Below are 19950 nucleotides of genomic sequence, written 5' to 3'. Positions count from 1 at the left end.
CCACACAAAAACCTGCCAAGTGTGACCTTAGTACACTAAGATTCTCACATCGTACACAATTCGTTGCACTCTGTCATACGATTTTCCTTTCTCTGGCTGTAACATCAACATCATATCATCAACTCTCGCGAGACGGGGCGCTCTGGCGGTACTTTACGGTACTCGTACACTGATCACTGCTGACTGCATTATATGCGCATGCATATCGCAAGATCCAAGATTCGCGGAGTTCATCGATTGACCCGGGACAACGCCCTTCTTAATTCTCTACGAGCAATCGTAGATCTATGTAATCTACTGTCGTAGTGATGCTAGCTGGACTCGTACCGTGCAAGGAACCTGTGAGTGTGACCTTTCGTTATGTAGCGGATGTTGAACGTGATTCTCGGCTTGGAAGTTCGTTGTTTGAAAAAACAAAAATTGTTCCCCTCAGATTGAGCTGATCATCCTCCCTCTCTTCCAGGCTTCCTCTTTGGCTCAGTTTTCATGTATGTCAAGTCCAGTCGATCCGCTCATGAATCATAGCACCAAGGTGCTCTATATTTCGTAGTGAAGAAAGCAGTATCGCCGAATAAATGGACGAGAGTTCGGAGTCTGAAGTTTACGAAGTTGAAAAAATAATTGAACATCGGAAAAAGGTAAGTTGACTTTCTCACCGAGAGTTCTTGAACCCCGCAGAGTGAAGTAATTACTGTTCGTATGGCCTGGTGTGTTTAGGGACGTTCGGTGAAGCTGTATGTCAGATGGAAGGGCTATGGAGAAGAAGAAAACTCCTGGGAGCCTCTGAAGAATTTGTCTGGGTGTCACGAGTTGGTCGAAGAATATGCACGGTCGAACTCCGACTTCAAATCACTTCTTTCTGGGCAGGAACACAAGCCTATTGCTGGAGTTAAGCGAAAGCGTGCAAAGGACACAGAACCGGCCAAGGTGAACGTTACTGACTTGTTGAGTGCTAGCTTTCTTTCCTTTTTGTTGCAAGTCCTACAGCTTGCATTCACATTGCACAGAAGCGTTGTCCTATACATGTACTGATGTAGTCCTGGACCACCTAGCAAACCACAGTAACTACACAAAGTATGCAAAAGGAACAATCATTGAAGACCGATTCCAGGCACAAACAACTAGGGCTCAAACGGTTAGTCCGATTAACCGGTTGCAGACCGGTTACGAAGAATTAACGGTTAAAGGGGAAGTATACCCTAAAATCAAATTTTCACCAGTTGTAGTCTTCTGGGTGCTGAGTCGAATGGTCTTGGTCCGAGGAAGCTGCGACGCTCCCTACTAGATAGGGATTTGTATGCAAAATCTCATTAAAAGTGCTATGTCGTTCTTATAAAAGCACGGATGACCGCGATTGGCCCATATGTTGTAGTCTTTTGGACGCTGAGTTGACTGGTTCTGGTCCGAAAAGGCTGCGATGCAGCGTTCCTCCTTTATTCCCAATCGAACATGGTTGAACAAGCGGTCACGTGCTCCTGGGTGCTCAAATCACCTGGTCACCGCGCCAGCAGGCGACAACTTTCACACCAAGGTTCAACTCGAGTGACAGGACTGCACCCAAAAAAGGTCAAACAGGCTAGTAAGTTGTACCCTGCAGGCACGGTGACCAGGTGACTTGTGTACGCAGGAGCATGTGACCGCTTGTTCAACCATGTTCGATTGGGAATAAAGGAGGAACGCTGCATCGCCGCCTTTTCGGATCAAAACCAGTCGACTCAGCGTCCAAAAGACTACAACATATCGGCCAATGGCGGTCATCCGTGCTTTTATAAGAACGAAATGGGGCTTTTAGTGACATTTTGCATACAAATCCCCATCTAGTAGGGCGCAGTCACCCAGTTTCGGTGGAAGTGCGCGAGTTCGATTGGGAATAAAGGAGGAAGGGAGCGTCTCAGCTTCCTCGGACCAAGACCATTGGACTCAGCACCCCGAAGACTACAACTGGTGAATTTTTTTTAAAGTATCAGGTCGTTGCAAAGTATACACTTTCGCAGGCTGTCGCACGCGTACGCAATTTCTGGGCTGTCAACTCGGTCATATCTGGTCTCTTGGTGTGAGAATATGTATGAATGAGCATGCAAGAGAATGTACATGTGTGCGTTGTACTGAATAGGGTACATTTTTTGAATGAGTATAGTCAAATATACGGTTTAAAAAGAGTCCGCAGGATTGCTGTGGCTTATAGGTCATAACCATTAAACCGACCGTTAGCTTAGCAGTTAACCGTTAGGGGTAAAACCGTGACCGTTTGAGCCCTACAAACAACACTTCCAGAGACAGCCGCTCATCCAATGCTTTCGTGCAAACGGTCACGCCCTTCGCACCTCCCCGGTGCACACATGCATGTACTTGTACATACACACTAGTTAGCGGCTCTCTCTCTCTCTCTCCCTCTCTCTCTCTCTCTCTCTCTCTCTCTCTCTCTCTCACACACACACACACACACACACACACACACCTTCCTTCTTCCACTGCCATGACTGGCTATGTGGCCCCATAAGGGGCAGACCAGGAGACGTGTTGTACACAGGGCGGGGAACGCCAGACTCAGCGCGCGTGGGCTTCGCGAACAGCGTTACATTTGTGCCTCGCAATATCCTGTGGCCGATAAAAACTGCGCGCACAAGTGCCACAGATGAGGGGCTTCGCCACAGGCTCCATGCGGGACTGGACAATAGCGTCGACAGTGTCACGGCAGGTAACCCGCCATCCCTGTCGATCTTGGACGATGTCACCAAGCTGCTCCAAAGGAACGCCAACAGTGATCAAGTTGCACTTTGCGGAGTCCTTCCAGCGCTTACGGGGTCCATGCGGTGGACGTTTGGACGGTAACGCGCCGTACAGCAGCTGGCGAGGGATTCGACCCTGCATGCGGGACACGCTGTGTTGCCACACCTGCCGACATGTCAGTAGCCTGCCGATTTTTGAGGCATGTCGCGACCTGCCGACAATTGACCTTCTCCTGCCGACAACAGCCATGAAAGTGTTCAAGTTTGACCTTGTGCATGGTTTAGGAGTCATGGTCCAAATTTTTGACTTTTACTGCGCATCACGAGTGTTTCCATAGCTCTCTCCTGAGGCGCTAAGCGAAATCATCCGTCTCGGGGAAAAATCGGCAAACTCAGCCTGAGTGTCACGCAAAACCGTGAAATGTTTTTTTCTTATCAGTGCCGCATGTGGTCGCTATACAGGGGGGGGGGGGGTCCGGGGGCAAAAGCCCCCGGATGATGCATGTTATTTTTCATGCTACTGATATTTGGCTAGAATGATGTGGCAACACTGGACACGTGGCCAAGCCATCGAAGTCGGCGGACTCTGACTTTATCCGCGATTTCCTCCATATCGGCCCACATCTTGCGCACCTGGAGAGAGGAGATGTGCTCCTCTATCTGCCGGCCACGATTGACCTCCAGGATGGAACGTACGCACTGCCGATGAAAGGACTCCAGGCGACGGACATCACGCTGCCTAACGGTCCAACTCTCAGAGCCATAAAGAAGGACAGCCAGGACACTCCGTAGACAATGTGCTTAATGGCGATGCTAAAGTCATCACTGCCGAAAACCGACTGCCACAGCGTACAGAACGCACCTGATGCAGCAGCAACTCGCCGAGACACATCAAACGAGCTCCGGGCGTCTGGCGTAACATGGCAACTGAGATAGCGAAAGGCCACAACGTGGTCAACAACACCACCCAAAGGGGTCTGGTCAGCATCCACAATACCAGCCCCAGCCGCCATGAATTTGGTCTTGGACATATGGACACTAAGGCCAAACGCATCAGCTACATCCCTGAACGAGGATAGAGCCCTCTCAGCACCAGCATGCGTAACTGCGAGCAGGGCCGAATCATCTGGAAACTGACACTCCATCAGCCAAATTCTGCGATACTCTGCCAATCTGCTGTTGAAAAGCCGCTCTCTCCGAAACTGGACGAGTAGGATCCTCAGCTCACCATCATCAGCAATCACGCCACGCCATCTCTCAAAGACTGCACACATGTAAAGATTAAATACAACTGGGGCCATAGTGCAACTCTACCACAAGCCGTTCTCAACCCAAAATCGGTGCAAGCAGGTCTCCACCCACACGGATACTGGCAGTCATGTCGCTACGGAAGGAACTGATGATAGTGATCAGATTCCCGGGGACGCCAAGTCTAGCCAACACTCTCCACATAGCGCTCCGCGGAACAGAGTCGTACGCCTTCCTGAGATCGATGAATACAGCGAAACCTTTCGTGGCATGTTCGTGCAACTTTTCCAGGATTTGCCGCACAGCAAACACCATATCTGAACAACCACGGCCCCTGCGGAAACCACACTGCGAGTCAAGCATGCACCTTTCTCCGAGAACCTGCAGACGATTGGCAATCAGGCGAGCAACTAGCTTTCCAGCCACATCCAGTAACGATATCCCACACCAGTTGTCGCAAGACCCCAGGCCACCCTTCTTGGGGATGGGGACGAGGATAGCATCAGGCCAATCCAGTGGAACTCTGCCAGTCTCCCAAACCACCTGTATCGGTTCATGCAACTTCGCAATCAGGGTAGGGCCGCCGTACTTCAGCATCTCTACAGATATCTCGGATCCGCCGCATGCTTTGCCACACTTCATCCCTCGCAATGCACGCCAAATCTCATCATACTCAGGCACGACACCAAGCTCCGTCGTAACCGGCCGCTGCTCGATCGAGTCCACTACGTCCAAGTCGTAAGCACTGGCGATGTTCAGGAGGCCATCGAAATGTTCACGCCACCTTCCACCCGTGGCCTCAGCCGTATCACAGATCTCTCCTTGCTTGTTTCTGATAGCAGTTGTTGTACGGAGGCGCATACCATTATGTCCTTTTCCTTTCTACATAAATTCCATATTTCGCAAGAAGATGCTAGTTTTCTGCAAAAAACTTGCTGGATTATGCTAGCGCAATGCTAGTTTCCAGAAAGTGCTAAATATGCTAGATATAATGCTAGCATTATCCGATGCCCTGCTCATGATGTTCATGCACACACTTGTGGCATTGAATTCGGTCTCATGCGAACTTGTGAAGGGAAACCTTTCTTTAAAAAAAATACATGTATCCATATGCCTAACTTCAGCTTGTATACCAGAAGTATTGGTGCCACATGTGCATAATGCCATGCTTGGCTTGGCCATCCACAGCACCACAGTGTATTCTGCCAAGGGTCATGCATGACTAGGATTTGCACGCAGCACTATTTTAATGATAGCTTGCATAGACCTTGGTCCTACCGGTAGGACCATCACACACAGACATGCTGCATGGCCTCTGTTCTAACATTGACCTAAAACCTGACCCTAAACTGTTGCTCAGGGGCTAATAAAGGAGTACACAAATTTTAGACGTGATCGCACAAGGCATACTACGAAATTCCATGGTAACAGCCCATGGTAACCATGAAAACGGTGTATGGAATTATGCATTCTACCGCCTTGGCAGACTAATAAAAACATTAGTACCTCACCACGATTGATGTGCCATCGTCAAAGTTCACTTTGGACAGAGTTGCTAGCGCTCCGACAGGAGTATATGCGGCCATTTTGACAATTGATAAAATTGCGCGTATGCAATGCACTGGACATAGCCTTGCATTTTGCGCCATTACTTTGCCTGACAAAGACCTCATCTCAACAATTGTTTCAAGAAATTTCTCAACCAAAAGCACTTTTGCAGCGCGATTTCTTGGGTCCTACCGGTAGGGCCCGTGGTCCTACCGGTAGGACAGCATGCAAGCTATCATTAAGGGTTCACACAGGAACACAACCATGTTCTTTGACATTCTTTGCTTGTGTATTTGTTGTCTTGATACGCCCTGTATCCGTCACAGAGCGGACAGTCATCACCTGTTCACTCGCCTCACCCCAAGCGTCCTCGTCATCCCAGCCCAGCGCCACAGGTAAGGATCCCATTGTGTCCATGATGCAATGTGCCATGCAAGGGCTTCTGATCTGTCATCACTGAATGTGTATGGCATACAGGTGTTGACAATGAGAACGTGTGGGTACAATCATGCAAACACATAGGTGTGCGTTCGTGCTGATTTTACTAGCGAATTGTTCTAAATTCAATATTAGTCCATCAAGTGATGTATGAAAAGTATTTTGGAATGGGTGGGTTCACCCAATTGGACTTACTATGAAACTGCAGGAAGCCTCCCAACTTCTTCTCAAGTAATGTACGGATTCAACAATGTCTCCAAAATACCCCAGTTTTGGATGTGCGGCAAGGGGATCAAGTTCAGGAAAACCCATCCAGCCATGGCCGCTCACTACACTCCTGTGAATCTTTGAATTAACGCCTTGTGTGTTTGTGTGTGTGTTTTTGTGCGAGTTTGTTTGTGTATGTGTGTGGTGGTGTGTGTGTGTGTGTGTGTGTGTATGTGTGTGCGTGCGTGCGCGTTGGTATGTGCACACACATGTATCTGTGATCTCCGCACCATCACCTAACTGTTATGAACAGGGTGGTGATTGCACAGGCGGCGCTAGTGCTAGAGGCGACAACAATGCATCTTCAGTCAAAACCTCACCTGTCCCTTCTAAGCAGCCCGCCAATACTGCAGACAAAGTTGACAAGGCCAAGATTAGAGGTAGGAAACCTGCCGGGGCTGCTTCTACTGCTAACCTCATGGCTGTAGAGAAGACGAGAAAGAATATGTCACCTTCATCATCCATGCCAACTCCATCACATTCACCCCAGCAAGCAGCAAAGTCATCAGGCATGCTTGACGGCACACAGTTGGAAAACCAGATGGACGTCTCTACTTCTGTTGGTCTTTCCGCTGCAGTAAACCCTGGCAAGACTCCGCCGTCGCAAACCACTCCGGTGAAGAGCAATTCCGATAGTAGCAAGCCAATGGCCCATGCTAGCAGTGCACCTCCTGACCAGTCGAATGGCTTTTCAACTGGTTGCCATGCTAAAACACCTACTGATGATACCAAGGTGGAAACAACCAGTGTCCGACGAAATACACAGAATACCGGTCATACACCCAATGCCATTTCTCAATCACAGCCAGCCAACAGCAGTGACGTCCCACTGGTAAACGCCAACGGCATCGATGAGAAGGAGGTCAAACCGGTTGTCAAGGGAGCAGCAGATCCGGAACAGGATAGTGGGGTGGAAACAGGGCCAAGACTTCATGAGGAAATGGCACAGCCACAGTGCAAGGAGGAGAACATGAATACTGATGAAGAGAATCAGGTAACACCTGAGCAAGTGCAACCCCATAATGTCAGGTCAGAAGTGTCACCGAATAGTGACAACCATCAAGGGTTACCCAATAGTTGCACTCAACGAGTGTCACCCAAGGGTGGCAACCAGCAAGTTTCATCAAATACTGACCACTTACAAATATCACCCAATGGTTGCAGCAAGTCCCCCGTGGATGATATTATGTCTGCTGGTCCTGGGACTGATGATCGAGCAGTTGCTGCTAATGGAAGCAAATCCTGCGGTGCTATTGAAGCAAAGGCAAAGAACGATATGGCGATGCTCAAGAGAGTAGGACCTAGCTGTCAAGCGGTAGCCGATGTGCCAGCTGGCCATGCCACACCTGGGAAAAAATCCTGCGTCATTACGCCAGCTTCCAATCACCCTACAGCTCGTACACCTGGTGTTGTGGAGGTCTTTCAGGCCACAAACTCAACCCCACCTCTGTGGAAGGCACCGACAAGCTCTGCCGAGCAAACGCAAGCATACTTGACGGTGGATGCTGTCCAGCAGCTAGGCAGCTTGCGGCAGCCGAACTCCTCTGGATCTGATACTTTTACAGAGAACTGGGTCAACTCACTGGTTGGTGTGAAACTGCTGGAACGCGAGGAAACCATTAATAAGAATATCGAGGCTCTGGACCACCCGGAGAAGAAGAAGAAAAAGGCTACAGTATCGCCGTGTCTGAAGCTGCCCGCAAGCAATGCGCCATCATCTTCGAAGTCACGGAAGACAGAGCAGAATGGCAAGCCTACTCAAATCAAGAAGGCAGAAGACGTGGTCTCTGATGCTGGTAGCAGTAGCGAGGTAAGACAATGCCACTTAACCCTTTACCTTCTGACCAAAATTCCCAGGCAGTTCCAAATGCGATATTTCTCACCTCATTTTGAGAATATCTTTGGTTCTAATCAACCAATTTTCACAATCTTGGGCATTCTGGAAAACTCTCCACGAGCTGCGTACAATGAGCTCAAACTGGACACTACTGAGATCACATATCCAACGCCAGGGTGCTTCAAATATTCCCCACCGCTGGGTATCCGAGAAAATCCTCTCCTCGTCAGCCATTTCTCACTCCTTCATCGTAAACATTTCAAATTTGTTTCCTTGAGTTTCTTTTTATGCTGCCCACGCGCTCAAAACATGCCCAGGTGACTCAGCATGTCAGGAGAGGGGAAATCCCCAGCTCAAGGCCAGTCACTCAGAAAAAAATCGACTTTTGCCGTGGCTGAAATGTCGAGCGCGATATCTTTGAATTGCGGCATTGCAGCTCTTTGCCGATAGTTGCAATTCAAAGCTAGGCTCTTTGGCTTCTTCCTGCATATTTAGTTTTTGAGATTCCGTCAGGAATTGATTGAGTTACGCAGGTTTTAGTGCATGCATGTCCATCGACCAAATTCGGTCGATTCATGTACACACAGAAGGTAAAGGGTTAAAGCATTTCGGGTTGTACATGTATTGGCCACAGGGTACAAAAGGAATCCCTGCCTCCAAAGATACTGCCACCACTAACTGTCTATATACTAATACTCTTTAGTACATGTGTTTCCAAGTGCCCCTGCTGGAGGAATTCCCGGGGAGTGACACAAGTTGACCTACTTCATGAGCGTACATTTAGATGCAACCGTCTACAATCTGCCTTTTGATTCCAAGTTACATGTAATTACCCTTCATTGCGTTGCAAATGTCCAGACAGTTGAACCATGCAATCAATGTGGAGAGAGGTAGCGCACATCGAACATCTGTAGCATTTAGACGTTACAACATACACCACTTTCGTAATCTTTTTTTGTCATCGCCTGTCTGTGTCAAAGTTTGTGGAATGTTACAAAACGTTGTTATGTGCAACCCCTGTAATGACTCACATGATGTCTTTTTCTGTTGTCCAGGGCTTGGATTTGCCATTTGGCACAGCTATCCATGCAGATAAAGAAAATGATAATGCAGATTTTGATTTTGATGAGTATGAAGACAGCGAGATTATGGCATCGTCCCAGGTCAGTTATTATAGTGTTGAGCTTCAGAAATGTGAATGCATGCGTCCATGTGTGTGATTTTGACCTTTGCCAACAGCTGCCTCATAGGAGGTCTTACAACTGTGAGAGTCAAGGTTGTGTGTGTGTGTGTGTGTGTGTGTGTGTGTGTGTGTGTGTGTGTGTGTGTGTGTGTGTGTGTGTGTGTGTGTGTGTGTGTGTGTGTGTGTGTAGCGGTTATTCCCCAGGCATAACTGTCACATTGATATTTCCCTTGTGCTGGAGCGGTAGAATAAGGGCATGTTCACACTGTGTCCACACCTGTGGCCATCCACTCAAGCGGCCAAGTTGCATGGCTGCGGAATGTACATGATCCTAACGTTGCAGTTACATTTCGAAACTTTACTGCAGCCTCTAGAGAGAGAGGGGGGGGGGGCACAGCTTTGGACGTCGAGTCTGTGAAAAAGAACAATTTAGCCATCTGTCAATGTTGGAGATTCGAGCTTTCGACATGGCCGTTCATGAAAATAGGAGTGCTCGCTGCCTGTAAAGCTCACTCAATAGAGAGGTTCCGCACTACGTAAAGTTGAGCAACGTTACGTTAGTGGGCGGGGAAAACCCGTGAATTCGCGAGTTTGCACTCCACTTACGGACAGTTGTCTACGTAGAGTACGTAGAGAGGGCTCTGATAACGTATCTGGTCCGCAAGTGGATTGGGGTACAAATTTATGACTCTCTCCCCAGGTCGATCTGGTTGTGCACTGCCGCGTTCGGAGTTGCCAAGGGCAGCTACGTGATTTGAAAACTCCGTATGGCGGAACACAGATGCGCATGCAGTTTACGTAAGACTTTCCGTAGATCGACTACGTTTTTTACTAACGTAATTACGTTATGCGGAACCTCTCTAATTTGAACTTGAAATGCACACATTTTTTGAACGTCAGGAAAGAAATTTGAAAACGCAACATCTCTCGGCACTTTTAGACCTTGTGTGAGCACAGTCATCACGTTTCTGAGTGATGCTGTCGCTTGGACGCGAGCCTCTTGTCGTAGTGTGAGCATGCCCTGAGCAGTACACATTTCTTTCCTGTATGACATAAGAAGGCTATATGATGGATTGCAGCATACTATGTTTGCTTTTCTGATCTTCTCTTGCTGCATGTTCCACTACAGAATAAGTCAGCGGTGGTTGACATGGCTCCTGGTAAGAATGATCTTGGTGTTATGTGTGGAGATTTGCTGTCATACACAGAACATTCGTACATGTAGGTTTTATGGTAGTGTCACTTACGGCCTGCTGGTATTCCTGCAGTTTACATTCTCCTGCCGTATGTAGTGCTGTAGGGCCACCGAAAGTACAGTCTCTCGCTAATTCTCTTCTCACTCATTTGTTACTGTTTTGTTCTTTGCAACAGATGCACTGGCAACTGCTACAATGGAAGGCAATGTCAGCGTTCTTCGTGCGGCTGCCCTGCACAAGGTCAACCTCAACCACATTGTCGACAGCAAAGGGGCCACGTTACTGATTACGGCCGTCCAGTATGGCCAAGAGGAAGTGGTCCAGTTCCTTCTGGAGGAGGTAGGGGGCGACATCAACATGCAGCCGCACAACGGGGAGACGCCACTAATGATCGCAGCGCAGCGGGTAAGAAAGACAGCATTGGTGTAGTAGACACATTTCCGATGTACTGCAACGTACAGGGGGCCGGTTTCAAAATCCTGCCCGAATCGACGCATTAAGTGGGGTGGGTTCAGTTTATACTGCTATTGCAGGTGGTTCCTTGATGTGATCCACGATTTAAAAAATATATAGTGCTGACTGTTTCTTAGCTCCTCTTCTTGCCAGTACTCTCTCCCAAACCACTCTGCATTGCATTTGTAATGACTGTATCGAAGAGCGGTTTTTCCAGCCGTGCTGCTACCCACAGTCAACTGGGAACTTGTGGCCAGGCACAAGGGGTACATGGATGCAGCTAATGGGGTCGCTTTCGGCACTTGTGCCAGTGGTTGTGAGACTTACCCACTCACCCCCACCGTTAGGCGCTGCATCTGCCGCTAGGGTTTATCGGGTGTTAGCGGCCGTCGTGAGTTCCCTTCGGGAACGGATACGATAATTTACTTTTTTTTTTTTTATCGAAGACAAAAGCCGGTGTATGGCAACGTTCCAACCTCTTGCTCTGATGTTATGTACTATGCAGTGGAATGTATTCGTTTAGAACGCAGATGTTCAAAGTACTGTTGTGGACATACAAGTCCGGTGAAATGACTGGAGCCAGTGTCCTTACTTGCTTAGCGAGTGCTAGTACACACACTGTAACACTGTGAAAATGGACAATCAGTGCTCACGGCTGCACGGCCAGCGCCACTATCCGATTGACTTCTCAATGGACTTATGTCCGCAACAGTACTTACAGTCAACTTTGCGTATATCGACACTCGGCAGGGCATCAGAAAAGTGTCCTTATTCGCGAAGTGTCCTTATACCCGAAGTCGCATTATATGTATTACAGTTGGATGGAACTTTGCTCTGGGCATGGACAATTCTGTCGTTATTCACGTCTTGTCGTTATATCCGCAGTCGTTATTAGCGAAGTTGACTGTACTTCCCTGCATTCTGAAGACTGTGCCTGTCATCTCATCCCTTGCCTGCTTTCCTGCCACAGAACCGCCATTCGATTTGTATGCGGCTCGTACGTGCTGGTGCTCAGCTGGATGCGCAGTCACTGGCAACGCAGGAATCAGCACTGATTATGGTGAGTTCAACTGCTACTGCCTCTTGGTTTGTGCTAACACATGTCATGCCCTGTGCGCAACTGATGCGTCCAGTCTGGGATAAATTGGGCATGGTTCTTTCTCACGTTTTCTCATTTGCTTACTCTCTTACATGCACTCTCCCCCCCCCCCCCCCCCCCCCTCTCTCTCTCTCTCGCTCTGAGACATCCGATTTGGTCGAATAATCCTAACGATCAGTAGCCTCATCTGTAACTTGGTGTCTTTGTTTATGTGGGTTTCGAAGGCGTGCAAGCGAGACCATATGAAAGTGGTAGACGTTTTGCTTCGCTCATCCTCCGATCTCTCTGTGACGGATGCAAGAGACATGACAGCAATGGATCATGTGCGCGCCTCCTCGCCATCACTTGAAGCTAGGATAAAGAAGCACAGTAGTCGGTGAGTATATGGGCAGGAGCTATTTGGTACGTGTACAGTTGCGCTCACTGAAATCCGACCCAAAGTGCACAACTGACACCCTGGACCAGTTCCGATTAAATCACTGTACTTGCACATGTGAACGTCCAGTCGCATTCGTCCTACTTCGAGGGCAACAAGGGCCGTGCAAGTTGAGGGTGTAAAAAAGCACTTTAGTTCGGATTCCGTCGAGCACAACTGTACATACATGCGTGTGTTTGTGTGTGTGTGTGTGTGTGTGAAAATGTGGGTGCAAGTGCGGATGTGTGTTCAGGCCACACTGTGAAGTTCCTTGGGTAGAGAGGGAAGAATGCCTCATGTGTGCTATGACGGCAAAGTACCGTATGTAGTCCATGCGTGGCACCAATGAAACTCAATCCCTGCCTTGGAATTTACTGATCGTACTCCAAGTCTGACCATACTTTGCGGTGCACAAGCTGCGGTGTCTTTCGCCTCAACTTCACTAGCCAAATCCATTGTGTGAAGTCAGAATGCAGACGGTTATTTCTCTTGTTCTATTTTCTGTACAGAATGACCGAATATCTACTGAGTGCCGTATCTGCTCGGGTGCAGCTGGAGGGCACACCCGAGCAGCCAGCTCTTCTCGGCTTTCACAGCTTTGGCGCACCACACAGCACAGCCTACCGCTTTGTGTTTGACTTTACGAAAACCGCATCACGTAAGTTGTGCGAACATAAGCAGTCATTCTGTAAGAGACCATCGCAGAAGTTCTATCTACACCACACGTATGCTCACAGCATTACCCAAGGGACGCCAGGAAACTCCCCACTCGCAGCGGGGAAGATGACGGTTCATAAAATTCCACTGTCCATCTAAAATTTCCCAAGCGGATATCACCTGCTATTCATTAGAAACTAGACCAGAAGGTGCGAATCCACGCAAATCTAATCCTGTAATGTCTGTGCTTCTTGACTGTGCCCCAGCCGTGAACATTCGCCTTTTCTTACTGCGAGGCCGCTTGAAGCAAGATGGTGCAGGAATGCGTCTGGCTTGGGTGGGAAACAGTACAGTAACAGATGTGTGCCTCAACAAGGAAGAGGTGAAACCGGTAAGGAAGCATAATATTACCATTACGCCCACGGATTATGTATATACGTTTGCTGCTCATGCTGTGCCTTGAGAAGCAAAACAGGCAGCTTCTACTTGCTTTGATACAAGCAGTGACTTCACTATGTGGTATTACAAGTAGTGGCAACCTTTTCTCAACTTTCTTGTTAGTGTGTGTCCACTCTTGTCTGATATATACCGGTAGTACAGTCAGACCTCGCTTATTCGGTCCTCTTTTATCCGGATCCCTCGCCATCCGGAAGAAAAAAGTTGGTTACATATTTACAGAATATGTGATGCATCCAACATAAACGGTGTTCGGTTATCTGGTTCCCTCGCCTATCCGGATATTTTTGTGGGAAACGGATGTGTGCGGTTAAGCGACTGTACGCACGCACTAGTGTGCTTGAATGGAAGGTAAGAGGAGCAGGCAATAGATAGAAGTACCCCTCTCCTGCCACGAGTGCTAATTGAGGTCAAATATAACGTCAATTGCGCCGCAGTCTCAGGCAACGGACAAGTTGTGAAACGCTGCAATGTTCTTGGCCTTGAAAAGAACGATTACTGTTATGAGAGCTTTTAGTAAGCTCCAGTTTACATTTTTCTCAATTGTATACTCTTCCACCTACATTTAGATTTCATGTAAAATGTAATTCTACCGTGCCATGTAGGTACCTCACATTTCTGGAGATAGCTCCCTGATATTGATGGCCTCTTGCCTTTATCCCCAGGGCGGCTGAGCTTAGATATCTGTATCGGCTGTGGCTCCCAAGGCCAAAGTCTACTGAAATCTACCAAAAATAAGTGCAAACACGGTAGGACTTGTGGTAATCTATTGGTGCCGGTGTGTAATGATACTATGCCCTGTTGCTTGCTATTAATGTGCCATGCCATGCTGCAGCAAGTAAAGCAGAACATGTACCAGCTGTGGCCATGCCTAGGCAAGAACGAGGTCACAGTCAAACTCGACAGGCTCGGCATGACCAATGGCTCTCTGGAGAAAGGTCCTCAGCCAGTAAGTACATCAGCAGCACACGTGTTGCCCCGGGTGTTATCACTACACTAGGGAGGTTTAGTCCCACGTAATCCGTGGGTACTTTACGTGTGTGTACCACGTGATACTCAGTGACCCACGTACAGACGTTTTCTGATTCACGACATACCGTGTATGGAGGCTCACTCACGTTCCGCCAGAACGTGGGTGAAAATCAGAATGGAGCGCATTGTGCTCAGTTGAAGAAGTTTCCGAAGAACGAAAAAATCAAAAATATTGGATGAGCTTCTTAGGCCCGGATAGCTTCGTCTTTGACCAGGTTTGGGCCTTTCGCTTCATGCTTTTGTTTGTTCCGTGTGACTAAACACAACATTGCAACGTGGGTGCCCTTCATCCACTTTACGTGGATCACCCACGTACGCGTTTCCGTTACGTGGGAACTAAACCTCCCTACTATGTACATTTCACATGCAAACGCGATGCTCGCTACATGCCCAAGAACGTCATTTGAAAGGGGTCATACTGGACGTTCTAATTTTTCCAGCAATCTGGCTACGTTCTTATTGCACGTTCTTAGACACACTTTAACAGCATTAGGGCCGATTTCCACTACGGTACCGTGAGTGCCGTGCCGAGTCTGCCAACGATCTGGGTGGGTCACGTGGACCCCACGGTACGAGCTTGAAGCCGAGAGTGATTTACACCTGCGCACAGTCGTTCCGTGCATTCCGTCGGCAGGCCAGATCACCATTTTTATCAATTTCTGACTTTGGTCTGGAGGGAAAATAGCGAGGGAGATGACTGGAGAAAGCTCAAAAAATCAACCAATCGAAAAACCAAAAGCCAAGAAAAAACTTCATACCACAAATACAAAAGAATGAAAAAACTTCCTATCAGGGAGTAGTAAAATACCCACTACTCACTGCATTCGACCTCACGGAATACCACGGCATGCCATTTCCACCCCCCCCCCCCCCCCCCCCCCCCAGAGGCCCTCGGCACCGGAATGTCCGCGGTCCGGTACGGCACAAGCCACGGGATGAACTCACGCCAAAACTGCCCCTCGCGTGAGCAAATCACCATGGGTACACACTCACGGTACCGTGGTGGAAATCGGCCCTAATGTGTCTATAACAACAGCTGTATTCCAGAACAGCAGGAGGCCAATACTGTACTTCTAGACTATAACGTTCTTAGTGTTTCGGGCTGGGCATGTCAATTGAGTTTGTCAAAGAGTTCAAATCTGTTTTGATCTGACTATACTCCTGTGTAGGTGGATCGGATATTCGCATGCATATACAACCTGGTAAAGCACAAGTAAGCCTGCTGGAATGCCCTGTCAATGTACAGAACATACCATGCCCAGCATACTGTGGATCATCTACATGTAGGTAGGAGTAGGTCTCCACGCGGTCGTCGTCGTCAACATGAAAGAAGCTAGTCTAGGCACATTTCAATAATTTATTTGCTGACGGCGCTCACAGCCACATAAACAACCCGGACACCTGTCCGGACATCACATACAATAACACGTCTTGCTCTAATACCCATTACAAATTGATCTTTAGTGCTTTCTTATTTTAGCGTACATTTACCTTCTATTCCAACCTTAGTTCCAACAACCCCCAATCATAGTTCAGTCATAGGAAGCAACCCAATCGTACCAATAACCCAGACCAAATCAGCACTACCATTGTTATATCATAGCATTCACTTGTCTTGTTCCGTCTCGCATATACTGCACGCCATCAAGCACAAACAGCCGTTCGCCGTCTTGTAGGTATGTGTCAATGTATGCCATTTATATCACTCTTTAGGACACTGCCGTACATGCTGGATTAGTACTACACACACACGCACAACAGCTGCTGCTGCTGTGCACTATAGCCACTAACAGAAGTAGCACAATGTACATACAAACCGAAGAACTGGTAACAATCTGTCTTAGCACCTAATCACCGCAAATGCAAAGCAAGACGGTACCATTTTTGCCACAAAAAAAGTCTTATGGTTTATCTCAAAAGAATAGCTGTGTTATTATGAGGATGCAAAATGTTTGTTTCATTTTTTTTAAAGAAGGAAAGTTGTGACTGTGTATGGGTGGGTCAATGCCAGCACTGCCCTCGGGCGATACTACGGAGAACAGATCAGACGTCATTGAAAATGGGATGGAATGCCTAAGTTATAACACCGGTGGGACAAGTTCCTATCGATATGCTGTGCATATGGCCAGCATTGCTTTATAAAAAAAAATGTTTGCCCTGGCCCTGGGATGAATTGAACGTACATCATTACTTACCTCTGGCTGGAAGGGCATTCTTTTGTCTTCGCAACTTGCCCTGCAGCGCATGATCCGGTACAAGCCCTGCTTCAGTGACTACCTTTACGCAACCCAGCACAGGGCAGCGTACGCGGCCGTTCTTCTTGCGCAGATGACTCAGGATGGCTTCCTTGGTGTACGTATGCCGGCAGTCCTTATTCAGGACGGGTTCAACAAACGGCTTCTGCGTGATTGGGCAGTTCGTTGATACCTCCACTTGCGAGATGACCAGATCCTCATCGTTCTCTGCGCCGTCGCCAGTAGCTACGCCCTTTCCGTGTGCCTCGCCATCACCTCCATAAACCTAGTGCAGCACGACCATCACACGATGCACGGGCCACAATACAAACGCACATCACAACATGCACAGCAGAATGGGAATGCAGAGAGGTGATGAAACAAGGATGAAGTGTGTACAATTTTGTAGGATGCCATGGGCATTGCAGGTACTTCGGAGTGTACTGAGCACACATTTCGTCCAGAAAGGCGCAAGAAAGGGATCATCACGTCACACTATGTTGTGCATGCGGCCTACTAGTAAACTGTTGACTGGAAACACCGCTATCTGCACCAGTACGGGCCAGCAAGACTACCTAAACCAGACTGTGTAACTAACTATGCGGCGGGGAAATCATTGTTCACCTCACTTTCGACGCCGGGGTAAGGCAACACTGATGTGACAGAGTGCACTAAGTTAATGCAGTGCAACAGTACAAGCACGGGTTGTGGCTTCCACGGCCCATTAACGATGGCCGTGGAAAGACGAAATCTGCTGCCAAAAACGGAATGAATACCTTTTGACGAAACTCCACATTCCACCGGTGGCTGTCGATGTCTTTCTTGTTTAGCTTTGTTGTAGCTTCAGAGTGGTATTGCTTGAAGAGCTCGGGGAGGTTTGGGATCTCTTCCTCACTGGCTGGTTGTGTTGCAACAGCTTTCCTGATCTTCTGTAGTGCCGACTTCACTGCATCCACCTCCCGGTCAAGCCCCGCATATATACCAGTGTACTTCTCAAGGTTGGCGATCTGCAGCCAAAACAAACAAGCTCAAGAATGTTACATACATGTACATGTACATCCGTCCCTCCAGGAATTTGCGATTCCGCGGCCGCGTTGTTTTCCATGATTTCAACTGAAGTCCGCGATATCCTTCATATTGGAAAAATCATCCGTGTTATTGTAGAGAACTGTCCTTGATACTTGAAAAGCACCAGAGATATTTGTCTTCTTCGATGTTGTTTAGTTCTTCAAGCTCGTCAGTAGCTTACTTGTGAGATCGACACCGGAATGGAGACGTTTCTGGGCAAACCAGCGGCTGATAAGTCCAAAAATAAGGCTCGGCATATTTCTGCTAAGGAACGAGCACAGCAACTATGACAAGTGTTGTCCGAGGATGGAGAAAGTAAAGCTGTTTTCTGTCCCCACAGGATACCGCGATTCCGCGGACGCGGAATTTTCCGCGTTATTGGTTATCATCCGCGTTTTCGTGAGATTTCGCATAAATCCCGCGTTATTCATGAGAATGTACAAGAAAATAGTGCATGCTGTTGAAAATGTACTACAAAGTCGTATGGGTTCATGAGTTTGTACGACAAAGTTGTATTCTTGCATGAGATTGCACGCTTCAGTTGTACCAGTGACAGATAACTCGTGCATAATGCTGTCCCTCCAGAAACTTGCGGAGACATTTCGGAAATATCGCGGAAAAAGTTGCGAGGTAAAATGCCACGATTTGCGGGATTATTGTGGTAAAATTGCGGCCGATTTTGGTACTTGTACTGTAATGCGGTACGATGCAGGAGTCGTACAGCATAAATCATGCATGACAAAACAGAACGTGAGCTGCGCTGTACTCAATTGCGACTGTGTTCAACTGCCTGACGTCACAGGAGCTTGCAAGACAGCTTTCCTCCACCCTCGGATAACACTCGACGCGAGCCTTATTTTGTGACTTGTTAGCCGCTGATTAGCCCAGAAACTTCTCCATTCTGGTGTCGATCTCACAAGTAAACTACTTACGAGCTTGAAGAAGTAAACAACATCGAAGAATGACTCGAATATCGCGGTTTCTTTTCGAAATATCGTGGATATCGCGGACTTTTGTTCAAATCACGGAAAACAACGCGGCCGCGGAATCGAAAGTTCCTGGAGGGACAGATAATGACCGCATTAACCCGCATATTTGCCGCATAATGGCCTGTTTTCGCCCGCATAATTATGCGCATCATTTTAGGATTTTGTCTGCGTTATTCTGTGGGGACAGTGTTTAGTTTTGTTATGTATGGTTTGTGCTGTACGACTCGTACTACGTGTACCAAAATCGGACGCAATTTCACCACAATATTCCCCGCAGTTTGTGGCATTTTTTATCTCGCAACTTTTCCGCGCTATTTCCGAATTTTCTCCGCAAGTTTCTGGAGGGACAGGCACATGTACCAGTGTCCACGCGCATATCTAGTATTTGTATGGTGCGTGTGTGTGAGCGTGTGTGTGAGTGCGTGCGTGCGTGCGTGCGTGTGCAACTGAGCTATTTCTGACTCTGATCATTTGTGCACAGAGTTTGGTTTCGTGCAGGAACTTCATCACTGAACACAAAATTTAATTTCAATTTTTTAGGTTTCGTACTGAACGAGGTTCTCTCCACCAAACAACAAAGTGAAACTCTGTGTTTGATACTTACGTGACCCTCGTAGCATTCTGCAGCCTCAGCCAAATCTGTGGCTATATTGATCGTTGAAGTACAAGCAAAATCCACATTCCTCCGCCGATCCTCAATGCTGGATATCAAGTCTTCCAGATCGTTAGTGCCGGACATATTGGCCCTCGGATGCTGAAACGCAACTTAGTAAATACGGCTCGACTCGTGGCAGTGTAGATAAGATAGAACGTGTATGTACATGTACAAGCTACAAGATAGAATCAGTACAGTATCGTTCCTCTTTCTTTCTTTATTCCTTGTTGAGTCGAAAATCAAATCTGGCTTTCCTGTGTCATCAGAGATGCGCATCGCCAGACCAACGGCAAAGAAGAGTTTATGAAGATGAACGTCCGATCGCTTTTACCGCGCTTTTCTCACCATTATTTTTTGACTTTCCAGTACAAAAATTATTGACTCGTATTAAAAAAACTTTGTTTTGGACAAAAAAAAATAACGATAATTTTTGGCGAGGCGATTTC

General features: G+C 47.8%; 2 protein-coding genes across 2 annotated transcripts; one reads left to right on the top strand and one right to left on the bottom strand.

Moving 5' to 3' along the window:
- Positions 1-311: 311 nt before the first annotated feature.
- Positions 312-16526, top strand: LOC135814246 (uncharacterized). Its single transcript, XM_065327337.1, has 13 exons — positions 312-638; positions 718-927; positions 5852-5920; positions 6484-8040; positions 9123-9230; positions 10380-10410; positions 10622-10851; positions 11870-11959; positions 12223-12374; positions 12923-13071; positions 13337-13461; positions 14362-14475; positions 15728-16526. Exons 1-13 carry the CDS (start codon positions 576-578, stop codon positions 15773-15775), a joined length of 2946 nt encoding a protein of 981 aa, XP_065183409.1. The 5' UTR covers positions 312-575; the 3' UTR covers positions 15776-16526.
- On the bottom strand, positions 16220-19754 carry LOC135814247 (E3 SUMO-protein ligase NSE2-like). The gene is made up of 3 exons (XM_065327338.1): positions 19454-19754; positions 17569-17799; positions 16220-17078 (listed from the first exon to the last, which is right to left on the bottom strand). Exons 1-3 carry the CDS (start codon positions 19586-19588, stop codon positions 16746-16748), a joined length of 699 nt encoding a protein of 232 aa, XP_065183410.1. The 5' UTR covers positions 19589-19754; the 3' UTR covers positions 16220-16745.
- Positions 19755-19950: the final 196 nt, after the last annotated feature.

This window comes from Sycon ciliatum, chromosome 4, assembly GCF_964019385.1.
Source record: "Sycon ciliatum chromosome 4, ocSycCili1.1, whole genome shotgun sequence".
Taxonomy (NCBI): Eukaryota; Metazoa; Porifera; class Calcarea; order Leucosolenida; family Sycettidae; genus Sycon; species Sycon ciliatum.
This window is presented reverse-complemented; position numbering and strand designations above follow the sequence as displayed.